This window comes from Sprattus sprattus, assembly GCF_963457725.1.
Source record: "Sprattus sprattus genome assembly, chromosome: 1".
Taxonomy (NCBI): Eukaryota; Metazoa; Chordata; class Actinopteri; order Clupeiformes; family Clupeidae; genus Sprattus; species Sprattus sprattus.
In genome coordinates, this window is record NC_137920.1 from 51,390,902 (window position 1) to 51,403,802 (window position 12,901).

General features: G+C 42.5%; 2 protein-coding genes across 2 annotated transcripts in view; both read right to left on the minus strand.

Annotated features, from left to right (window-relative positions):
• rnf43 (ring finger protein 43) overlaps window positions 1-6,636 on the minus strand; it is a gene marked incomplete at its 5' end in the record, with an annotated part of 72,770 nt that extends 66,134 nt beyond the window's left edge. Inside the window, 1 exon segment of the mRNA XM_080832923.1 lies at window positions 6,397-6,636. Within this exon segment, the coding sequence (XP_080689049.1) occupies window positions 6,397-6,636 (240 nt within the window).
• Window positions 6,637-9,554: 2,918 nt separating this feature from the next.
• On the minus strand, window positions 9,555-12,109 carry hsf5 (heat shock transcription factor family member 5; the record flags this gene model as incomplete). Its single annotated transcript, XM_080834165.1, has 6 exons — window positions 9,555-9,610; window positions 9,950-10,085; window positions 10,233-10,733; window positions 10,846-10,940; window positions 11,114-11,464; window positions 11,593-12,109. 6 exons carry the CDS (start codon window positions 12,107-12,109, stop codon window positions 9,555-9,557), a joined length of 1,656 nt encoding a protein of 551 aa, XP_080690291.1.
• Between the last annotated feature and the right edge of the window lie 792 nt (window positions 12,110-12,901).

The following is a 12,901-nucleotide window of genomic DNA, read 5'->3' on the forward strand; positions in this document are numbered from 1 at the left end:
CAATAAATCCTAGCTTAATGAAGGTTATAATATTATATAATACATTATATTTGTTTAGAACTATTTATAGAGCTGTTGACTCAACTGTGTGTTCATTCCTCAGGCTGTGGTTTGTGGTGCTGTTGAATTGAATTGCATTGTACTGACATGCATTCCTATTATTTTGACCACCTCATTTCAACCAGTGAGGCGAGGCTAAATAACAGAAAGACTTTTGTGTTTAATTCAATACAGTTTAACAGCACCACAAACTACATCCTCTAAAATGATCATACAGTTCACCACCTCTAATAAACTGTTTTAACATTAACCGAATAACAATCGTGATGGGGGGATTTATTACAGGACAGTTGTATTAGACTGCCTTAGTTTTCGCTAGGTGTACCTAATAAACTAGCAACTGAGTGCATGTTGTAGGGTAAAAGTTAACATACTGTACATGGCACTGTAGCTTTGAGCACCACCAGGCTGTCCACAACAACAACAACAACCACAACAACCACCATCCTCTCAAATACTGACTCTAATTTCTCCTCACTGGTGGTTCTATGCACCTCCTTTCAAGCAGCATAGCTGAAGAACGCACCCGCCCACCATCAGACCTGCTACTTAAGCTGGAGGGCGAAGCCATGTCCAACTATCCTGCAGTGACACACAATACAGGGTACTTGAGCAAGTGTCTCTGCGTGTCAAATGCACACCTGCATTCACACCACTCTGGGTAAGCGCATAGTGGCTGGTGAGGCCAGCAGAAACAGGTGGTGGATTTCACAGTGTCTCTACAGATCCAGGTGGGGAGCGCCCTCCTCTCCTCTCTATGTGGTGTGGCGTGACAGAGGGACAGAGAGAGAGAGAGAGAAAGAGAAAAAGAGAGAGAGATAGAAACCCAGCATTGACCAGCTAGGGGGCTGGCTTTGTCCAGTGGTTGTCAAAATGAAAAAAATGGTGAGGGTGTTAGAGGACATGCTCTCTTTAATCCTGTGTGTGTGTGTGTGTGTGTGTAGCGTTTGCCTTTCAGTGATACCCCCCTTGCCTTCACTCTACCAAACACTCCTTCCTCTCTAGCCCGCCAGCCCGTCCCACCCCACGCAGATCCAATTCAAGGGTAAGGTAATGCCTTTTCCATACTAAGCAATGCGGTCCCTCAAGCCATGGACTCAGCAGCAAAAACAGGACACAGAGTGCCACTGGGCAGCGCCTGTGGCCTAATATATGGTCACAGGGTCCACGGACTCCACAAGGACCACGCAGACACCATGGCGTCAAGGTTGGGTCATGCCCCCATCCATGAGGGCAGTGTACGTCCCAATCTGAATGCATGTTGTTTCACTTAAAAGCTTTGTAAACTATGTGGATGGATATTACATGTCCTATATGCAACAGTCGAAAAAGTGAGACTGATATTTCTTCTGTCAGTTCACACAATGATACATGTGCGTGAAAATATGCAAATGACCAATAATACAACGACACCACTACTTATGACACAGGCCTTTCTGTTATTATCAACTAGGGTTACTGTCTGTGTTTATATGATTTATTTTACTTTATGTAGTCACACATTTGCAAAAGCTTCTGTAAGTTACTCATCGAACACTAATGAATCATAAGCATTGTGAGCTCAGTTGGTGAGTGGGCCTTTTAGGATAGTCACATTAAAACACAAGTGATTGGCTGAGCAGAGTAGGAAGAGGGGGGAGTAGGGAGGGGAGGTTCGTTTTTAAATCTCTGTCTAATGTTAGCTTTAATCAACAGGGTTTTTCTCATTGTAGCTATAATGAATCAAATGAGTTTACACAAAGGTCTACTATATGTGACTATATCTATCAAGCAAATCTGATACACAGCTGACGGCTGCATTACAGTTTCAATATTCCATAATTATGATCATTAATTCTGAGGGTAAATGAACCCCTGATGAATCACAATGAAATATAAACACACACCATTTAGTATTACAGCTTTGAGATGTGGAGATCGACTTGCAAAACATATGGAACAGAAATAGATAAGACAAGTTGAGATGTTCAGGTCTTGTCTTTTAGGAGGATGCAATAGATGTACAGAAATCTATGGACAGATATAAATAAGACCTTAAAATACGCTCCTGGGAAGCTAGTATCCAGCTTCCATCCATAATTATGAGAGAGACAATGGCAACAGAGGCCTTCCAGGCTTTTGCATGAACAGAGCTATGAGAAGGGGAAAAGAATGTGTTGTATAACATGGCCCTGACAGACGCAAACACATTCAGGCATTCCAGGCCAGTTCTAATGACTTAAAAAGAAGGCCCGGTGGACTTAAGGGATTTGCCATCTCTCTACCTCCCCGGCCCCTTAACCTCCCCGCCTCAACCCACCCCAGAAACACATTTTAAAAGCAGCCCTGTGTGGACCAGGACAGACAGGACAGCCCCCTTTCCTGTTTTCCAATCCAGATCTTTCTTAGATGCCTTTTCCGGACCAGCAGCTTTGAGGAGGGTGCCTGTGAACTGTCTGAGGCAGATATGTGGCTGTACAGCCCATAGGGCCCGTCCACATGCAGTCGTGTATTACACAGGTGAGGTTTACTCTTTGACTGATGCCAGAGAATAGACACCATCACTGACTCCTGCAAAAGGGAAGTTTTCATTTCAGCTGGCTTTTTTGGCCAAGTGTGTGTGCGGAGGCAAGAGCACTGGCTGTGTCTATTCAGTGATGATTCGGTGAACGAAACCTCACCAAACCCACAGTCAAATTATATGTCTCCATGCAAAAAGAGAAAAAAGAAAAAAAGAGAGAGACTTTCACTGGGGAGGAGCCCACATCAAAGGCGCCACCACTGTAAGAAAACAATCGGCACGGCGATGATGTGTGCAGGGAGTCCCTAATCAACGGGAAAAGGAAGTCCAACCAACAACAGTGGCAGGCACAGGAGTAGCGAGCCAACGAGGAGGGGTCAGATCAGTCATTATCTGTTTTGGACGGGGGAGGAAATTTGGACAGGAAATCCATCCGAATGATGGGGGTGGTAGGGTGGTGGTTGGTTGTGGGGAGGGAATCGGAAGGGCAGAGTAAACAGCCTCCTTTTTAATCATCTCGACTCACGTTTTTCACTTGACACACTTTGATCTCTTCCCCTGACGCATCCCCAACCTCCTCTCCGGGACCCCTAGATTGGCAGACAGGGTACAGAGATAGCGACCCCCATCCCCCCCCCCCACCCACCCTACGCCACCCCACCCGCCTTAGGAAAGGAAAAGATGAAGACGCACATGGCAAACTCCAGAGACGCAGAAGGGGGCCGATGGCAACACGAGGCAGCATGTTGCTGGGGCTGCCTAAAACTGCCGTTTGGCCCTCTGCTGCTCCGCCTGCTTCAATTATGCCTAATGCCTTCGTGGGGCGTCTCTGAAGGACAGACCCCCATTTCAAAGCCTTCAGCAGACCGAAAAGGAAAAAAAGAAGCGGAAAAGGAGAAGTGAAGCCTCGAAAAATGGTTTAGCTTCTTTTAATTGGGAAGAGGGTCTATCAGACCAACCCCCCTCCCTTACACAAGGCCTCGAGGATAGCTGCCTTTTGCCTCAAGTTCAAAGCTATCCCACAGTACACTTCACTTACTCACTGAGAATGCAGTGGGTTTTGTTATGGTTCTTGGTAGGGGGGATCTGACACATCCAAACATATGCAAAGTTTGCTAAATCATATGTGTTTATAACCTCTTGGAGGAATGGAGATAAAAAATGCTTTGCGAAAGTGATATATTAAGATCAAAGTAAAGGAAACAGACAGTGGCCGATGAATCAGATTGTGGTAAAATTGCGCTGTTGCTATTCAATGAAACTAACAAAGTAATCAATTTGTTGCTCAACCATGTTCCGGTAAAGTAAAACTTACTATGAGACAATCTGTCTCAAATTGCACAGATTAGCTACTGGTTAAACGGCCAACTGCAACTGGTAAAGTATCCTAACAATTGACATCAACTGATTTTATAATACAGTTTTGATCCAGCTGAAGATGTGATGCCTCTCAATGTACTCAAACATAGCCTATGCCTAACTATCATCATATACTTTCAGTGCAGTCGTGTTTACTCAAATTCTGGCATTGGAACTACTATACTGACACAGACGCTTCACGCAAAAGATAAAGCCTTACAGCAAAGTCCTTATAGGCCAGTCTCGCCACTCAGTAGCCATCTTGGCAATGCCTCTAGGCAGCTATTTTGGGCAAACAATATCAGGCCTCTATCTAAAGGAATGGGGAGAGATCCATAACTGCGCATAGGATGGTCAAACATACATTGAAAGTACATCACGTGAATCTGCATTTAAATCTGACATAAACGGTGTGAATGTTGTTTCCCTAACTGCTCAAATAAGGCTAGAAAAGACTATTCTCCGAGTTGACCTGCTCACTGTGCATGCACCAAATTTCATGGCACGACTATTACTATGGCAACAGTGGAAATACACAGAACGTGCAGGGAGGAGAAACGTCAGTTATGTTGTTACCTGAAATGTGATTTGCTCTTACAAATACCCCATGTTTAGGCCTAGCGTTATGGATTGCCTCCTATTTCCCCCATTGATTTTCCTGTCAGTGACTTGTCTCCTCCCTTATAATGTCTCTGCTTACAGCCTACTGGTGTCCACTTCAGATCACTTTACCATTCAACTTTCCAGTGGTCTAAAGAACATAACCATGTCACAAATGTTTATCATGCCATTGACTGATGGAGTTACTGGAGAGAAAAAAAATCAAAAGCCAAGAGACACAACCTCACACGCACAAACTTTAAGAGTCTTATTGCTTGAGTTGAAGCATTCTGAATTCAGGTTTTCGCCTGACTTTGGGTAACATTTCTGTAACTTAGACTCAACAACCTAACAGAGAATAAGCTTATTAAAGGCCAATAGTAGAGCTCTCTCTGTTCTTCTCCCCTAAAATAAAGTGCTTCCACCATGTCTAATCTTGTGTTTCTCTGTGATCCACCGACAGGCCAGAAAAAGAGGAAAATTCAGGGGCTCTCCTCGCCAACCTGTGGCCTAGAGAAACAACACGCTTAAGAAGATCAAACGTGGTCAGAGAGGTGTAATTACTGTGGGTTATGAAAACTGGCTGTCATGCTACACCACGGATGAGTGAGTCCAATTCGGAGTAGCCTGGGGATAGCGAGTCAGACACGCCTGAAAACTGAGAAAAGAAAAGGGGGGGAAATAGGCTAATCCTAAATGGTAAGTGTGAGCTTCACTTCGAGAAGATAGTTCTCTGTCTGTGTGTTTATTTTTTTCAAAACACTCGGGTCGAAAGGGTAAAGCCACACATGTACTCACAAATCAATGTTCGGTTAGACGGTTTATCCAGGGAGCACTAAAATCAATAGAACCACCCCCAGTCCCCACCCCCCATTCCCCCACCCCAGTTGGATACTATAACCTTCATAACTTTTACAATTTTTCTAAGTGATGGGAGACTTGGTGACAGAAGGCCAAAGAATGTCCCATCGCCTCTCTTCCACTCAGTGTTCTGCCTGCACCCTTCCCCCCCTCCAATCCCCTCAGGGACAGGACTAGAAAGAGATAACATAAAGTGGCGGGCCAAGGCAACAGAAACCTGTTGCAACAGGTTGGCACTGCAACAAAGAGCATCTCGCATAGTACAACACTGTCTCTGTGTGGTGAGAGAACCCTTTTCTAAAAAGAGGACCCAGAAATACTCACACACACACACACAATCTTTAATTCCATATCTCTAGTTGTGATGACTGACATGACAACTGCACCTATCAGTACAGTTCAATACTGCATTTGCACATGCACAAACAACTTATACTAGGGATATGGACCAACTTTGCTGAGAGCAAAGAATTTCTGAGGGCCAAATTTTAGGATTATCTATCGATGATCCCATGCACTTTACAGCTGATAATCAACACAGGTAAATGCAAACAGATCCATAACCAAAGGTAACAATACAAAAAAATCAATGAAATGCTCCCTACACAAATTAAGCAAACAGGAGCAAAATAATGGACACAGTACCGTTTCACAAGAGTTGTACACAGTGTTCAGAAAGTATTGTAACTTATGTGCATTATATTCCCACACCCTGATTGCAGAGGAAAGAAAACGTTTTTAAAATAATAAGTTCGAGCCAGGACGTATCAAAACAGGCAGGTAGCCTACCACTGACAGGTGTATGAGGCCAAAATGTCATGCCCAACAATCTATTTCACGAGGCCTACTGCACAGTGACAGCTAGGCTGCCCTTTGCTGTTGGCTAGCTTTAGCGTAGGCTCCTACGCTAATTTGGTCTACTTTTTGAGACATGTCCTCACAATTGAATCTTATCATTGAATTGAATGTGTCAAGTTATCTGCTCCATAAACTTCACAAACAAATCTGACACCTACCTGCATTAATTTCCCTTCTGCGTAGCCGGCGCTCCCTCCAGCAAACACCCCTTCCAGAGTAATAGGCCTCCCTGACGGATCGTGTTTGAGAAGAGTCACCTTGATGACCGCTCTGGTGGTTGATCTCTCCGTCTCCGCTGTAGCCGCCAGCGCCAAGCCAGTCTGGCCAAACACCACCTGAAGGGCCGCCATTAGCAGCCACGGCCAGAGCCCGGCCAATCGCCGCTGGAGAACGGTCATTGCACCGGCTGCAGCGGCGGGCTCCGGCCGCACATTGTGGACAACAAAGCTGTCAAACCTTCGACGAGTAGAGTCAAGGGGAAAATGTTCCGACCAATCTATTTGTCCAATCTAAATACTACAACAACCGCTGGTAAATAGGAGACTTTGCATTCTATTGCACACGGAGAGTCTGTTGTTTCACACCATGTCCTGAATGTTTTCTCTTTCAGAAAATAGTCGCAAAAGAGTTGATCTCATAACCAGAGACAATAGTAAACTGTGTCAACCTTTAAAACAGGCACGCATCAGCTCAGTTTAAAAATAATATCATTGTGTTTGGAAAAAGCATCAGCATGAGTATTACTGTAAATTAAATGGTAAATAAATGTTGGCTACCCTGTATCGCTTACAGGAGAGGCCAAACATAAAGCACACACATGAATCATGAGGGCAATTACTGAAAATTCGAACTTGAAAACGTGCATTAATTCCACCTTTCAAAGACACGTATTTTGTCTTGATGGAGGTACACTACCTCTTCACTTAAAAAGTGCAGGTTGCTACTTGATTAAACAAAGTTCGATTCAATCCAGTTAGTTTCACAATTTAGACTGATAAAAATAACATGAATAATGTTGATCCAATTTCGACAAACGACCCGTCATGTCACATCACTATACAGCTTATTCCAAATCTTTCAAGTTACATTTCCAAAGCAAATTTTAATGTAGCAACTCAACAGGTTGCTGAAATCCTCCCAACGCAAGTCTCCTCTTCGAAACACTTTGAAACTCCAGCGCATATGGTATATCTCCACAGGAACCGAAGCTTCATATAAAAAAAAACAGGTATGCCACACATCATTGTTGCTAATCTGAAACTGATACAACATAGAAGTTCATGCTAAAGTTCTGTTCGTGGATACGGAGCAACAGAACATTTTAAACATACACTGTGGCTACAACGTGTTCCGTGGTCTCCAATGCGGCAAGTCGAGCGTAGTATTCGTCAAAACCTTATAACTCGAGTTTTCAGAAATGATTCACATAGGCTGTGGAACCATTACTTTACCAACCAGTAAGTATCTAACTAACCACGAACGTTTGACTCCCTGCCACACGTGATAATTGCTGATGTTGTATCCACTTGAAGTAAATTAATAATCAAAATTCTGAACAGCATCTAAAGCCTGCTCCGTCCCCAAGCACGTACGACAGTGTATTTTCCTTAACTCCCAAGTTACAGCTCCTAAATGCCGGGATATTTTCGAGAGTCTCAAAAGGCCCACTTCAGAACTGTCAGACACACAGCGCACCAGAAAAGTTGTTTGTTGATGTGAAAAGTTACTTTTTCAAAATCCCAGAGTATACGCGTCGTTCTCCTTAAAAATTGAGTTCCAGCAGAGCTGTACATTTGCGAAGTCTCGACTCTTACCCGAGTCGCCCTCCCCTGGGATCTCATAGATTGCCTACCTGCTGACTGCCTGTCACCGAGGGTGGAGCAGCGGTCAGCCATTCGGATGAAAAGGGGCTGACTGACGACCTCATGTGGTGACATTGGCAGAGAGCAGGTACGCCAAATTACTAGCAGCGGAAAATTGTATTTTTAGAATATTCGCTTCAAACGCCGTGTGCACTAATTTTGAGTTTAGCTTGGTATAGGTGCAATTTAACAAACGAACACAAAAGAGAGGACAGAATTGCCATATTAGACAAATATTCTCAGTGTTTTAATAAAACAAAGTAAAAATGAGAATCACTGTTCAGGAGGCACATCTTAATTGTTAGCTAAATAATAATTTAGACTTAAAATGATTTTAAAAAATACGTATTTTATATAACATAAAAAAGAATCTGGATTAAACCAGAATATTCTTTTAAATAAAAATGAATATTCATATTTGCATTTATTAAAAAATAAAGAACACTGAGGGCACATTAAAATGAATGTAAGCACATTTATGTTTCACAATGTTTACATTTTTGATTGTCTTGTTATGTAGTTTTATTACTATAAGTCCCTGGCTACTTTAAAACCGTTTAGAAAAGCATGAACTCAACTAATTAAACCAATAAATAAATACATAAATAACATAACTGCATACATGTCAAAACAAAGTTAAATAACTTAAACCATACATTCTCCATGGCAGATATAGTATGTCATAAGGCATGTTTTCTAAAATAGGGCTTGAATTTAAACCATAGGAAACTCAGAAAACTTGCAGAACTGTGCAGAACTCTTAGCAGCGCTGCTGGTGTTGAAATCAGAGGACTGGTGACCATTAAGGATCCTGCTCGCAGGCTACATCCACCAACATGTTAAGATCTAAAGGGGAGGGGAAAAAACCAAAGCAGACATACAGACATGCACAAATGAAATAGATCAAAATTAACAAAACTCTGTACACATAAAGCGTGCTGTCCAAAAGCATGTGCCCGTTACCATAAAGTGTAACAAACCTATGTTACCCAAATGTCACACACTTTTGTGTCATACTCATAAAAAAGACTGACATTATTTTCACTGATATCTGTAAAATATATATTAGTCAAAATGTAGAAATGTTTATTATGCCTTGTATCTTTTACCTTCAATTACTATACTGTGTTCAGTGCCATTTTTCTTTCATTAGCCTTGAGATGGCACAATAGCTTTCACCTTTTCCTAAAACAGTTTTTCTGTTCTTCTTAAAACCAAATATGTAAAGAAGGGTTGGTGACGGGAGGAGAAACCCAGTCTGTACCTTTGTACCCACTTCTATACCACCCTCCAGGCAATCAGTTAAAGATAAATGAGAGGTACAGTGTGTAGTTTTTAGTGGCTTCTTTTAGTAGATATGGAATATGGTATCATAATTATGTTTTCATTAGTGTATAATTACCTGTAACTATGAATCGTTGCGTTTTCATTAGCCTAGAATGAGCCCTTAGTATCTACATAGGGAGCAGGTCCTCTTCCACGGAGTCCGCCATGTTGCACCGCCATATTTCTACAGTAGGCCAGAACGGACAAACCAAAACACTGGCTCAAGAGAGGGCTTTTCGCATTGTAATGGCATTTGACGGTCACAGTAGGTACTCGCACACTTGTAAAGGAAAAGGTATTCAGCAACCTCGCCGCTAAAAAATACACACTGTCCCTTTAATTGTCCCGCAGGAAAATTATAGAAAAAGTGCATCTCTTCTTGTGTAAGGCCAATTTCAAATCCACACACATGAGCAAGGAATTGTAATTTGCATGTCCCCAGTTACCACATCTCAACCCCAGTATCTTTGAGTCCGTGACTAAGAACATTCAGAGTAGGTGTTATAGAAAACCAAAGTCTCACCAGGTGACTTGCTCTGCTTTCTGGAGCTTCTGCCCTCTTGACACATGGTAATGTCACTCAGGTTAATGGTGGTGTCTTCCTCCTCCTTCAGTGCCTTGTCAGAGGTCCCCAAATAATGCACAGCATTGCTATTCACCTGGAGATATATAAAACATGTTATCTTTATAGCAAACTCTTTACATTGTAGTCCATATGTTCAGTGGCATCCCTACCATAATCTCTTTTTTGTGCTGATGATGAACTGAGATCATGTAAATTAAACCATACAGAAGGACACCCTAACCTGGTTGACATAAGTGGATGTGGATTCCGCAGGCTCTGGCAGGCAAGGCCTCTGCTCAGTTCTTCCGTCTGAGACGGCCTCTGGCAGATTGGAAGCAGTGCCACCCACAGTGATGGCAATTCCCGATGGCACATTCCCTGGCACAGCAATGATGATTCCACCCATTGTGACAGGGGCATAGGGAGCCATAGTGTTAGAATCCATGGCAATGGACATGCCAGCGTTGTTGACTGAGTCACCAGCATCACCCTGTGAAGAGGCTTGGGCAGACAAACCGTAGACTGTGCACTCAGGATGTGACTCTGCAGGAAGGGCAGGACGGTAATGTTCCTCTGCTGTCTCCACTTTCACCATGCGAATCTTTGGGGAGGCCTGAAGCTCATCAACGATTTGGAAGACGGTGTCCAGGTTAACATCATTCTTCTTTGTATCCTGTAACTCTGTGCTTTGCCAGTCTTGGTTCTGGTTACTGGGATGTAGGTAACCCAACTGATAATTTGGCTAAAATTCATAAAATTGAAAATGATTATGTTAATCAAATCAAACTTTTAAATATTTTTTTCAATGAAGAGAAGCAGCAAACATAGTAGTACAACAACTAAACAAAAACTACCTGATAATAGCTATAATGCGGAAATGAGGATGCAGTCTGGTGAGCACAAGAACTCATATCTGTGTCCATGGCTCCTGGTGTACAGCACTGACACACTGCAACAAGTCATAGTTTGTTAGAAAAACAACATAGTGTCTAAAGAAACAATTGGAAATGTATAGTTTTAATACTGCAAGTATGTGGTTGTTGTATTTCCCCCTTTAACAAAAAACAAAATGATGGGTACATCATTTTATTTTGCATGTAGTGTGTAATGACACTTGCTTACCAGCAGAATAGAATCCAGGCCGATATTGAGAATGGTGAGGTGCGAAACCACTCAGTTTTTGCCCATTGATTGAAACACTTTGTGATCCCTGCTGGACATGTACAGTGGTAGGGCTAGACTGCACAGGGCAAGGAGGATCCGTCATGAATCGGCGTATTACAGACACAGGTATCCCTTTGTCGGTGTAAAATGTAGTAGGAGAGGAAGCATCGCCATGGCCCATTATCCAGCCACGGGCTGGAATAGGGGTTCTGTCGTACTCTTTAGGTTGAACTAGCCCGCGATGATAAGGATGGGGGGCTACTTTATCCCGAGAGAGCCCCCGATGAATTGGTCCAGAAAACATCGTACCTAATGGACATAATGAAACACACCAAAATGTCAAATGTAATAAAGGTCTAATATGACAGTTTACTTTATCTAAACAACCCAAATCATCCACTACAGCTAACTGTTGAGTATGATTATTTTAGCTTTACCGTGCTTTTCTATTTGGTCTCTGTCGTTGGCGTCTGGAGAATTTACCAGGAGCCTTCTAAAACGACTTGGTGGTCGGCAGTTAACTTCCAATCCTGCTTCAAGTTTTGCTTTATTCATGCTGGTTAACCTTTTAAGATTCACTAATAACTCTGGGTGATCCTTTTTAAAATTCGGATTATGGAAGTGGTGTTGAATTCCGTCCATTAGAGTGAGGTCTCTTTCCCCAGGCCTCTCAGAATTGCCTGGCGCGAGCACCACCTTTCTGAATCCGTAAAGGTTCAATTGACGAATGAAACTGGTAAAGTTTGTTGTTTTAAAAAGGTCCGATGACTCTCCATTGGGTTTCATTGGTGACAGCAATTCTGCTTCAAATTGCTGCTGATCGATCATCACTCCTTCCCCACAAGAATCCCATCGAATAGAACGATTTTTGGGATTGTTCACTAAACGCCACAGCTTCGCGGGGAAATTGTTAGGGTTGATAGGGATGGTAAGCAGAGCCTCTTCGAATTCCATGGTAAATTGATCGCTGCAAAAATAAATATTAATTATGTCACTGACTCTTTTTCAGATCAGATCATCCGACTTAAATGATCGGACTTTTCAAGCCTTTTTAGATGGCACTGGCTTAGTTTCGCTTACATTTGCTAGTGTTGGCTAACATGGATGTCCAGCTACAGGTAACACACAAAATATTATGACAGTACGAAGTTAGCTAGCAAAGCTATGCTATAACTAAGTTACAAAGCTAAGTGAGAAGAATAAAGTGTCCGATTTCTAAACAGATCAGCGAATTTATTATACAACCAGTTATAATTGATGGAGGCTTAATATTTGTCTTTAAAAAAATGTACCTGTCTCTTACTATTTGGTAGAATTATCAACTTACCTACGTCTTCCAACAGCTAATCTAGAGTTTTGAGGTGCCTTCTCAGAACCGTTGGAAGTATTCCCGAACCGTTATGCGCGATCTCATCAGATGTGTTTGAATTCCATACAGAATGTCACGAGTCATGTCAACCAATTGGATGAATGTTGCTGCCCTCATAGACATATGTCTATGGCTGCCCTGCTGGGTGGCACACAAGTTCCAAACACATGAAGGTCATTCCGTGTCATGTTGTCATTAGTAAGTGGGAGCACATTCGGCCAATGAGTTCCAGTGAAATGTTTTTCATGGAGTTCAGTTGAGTTTTCATGCTGCATAGTGACTTTCTTTTGCCCTTGATTGAAAAATGGTGGCATCATGTAAATGTTTAGCAACAAATTCATTGACACTTAAAAGTCATACCCTCTCCTTTGTTCGTT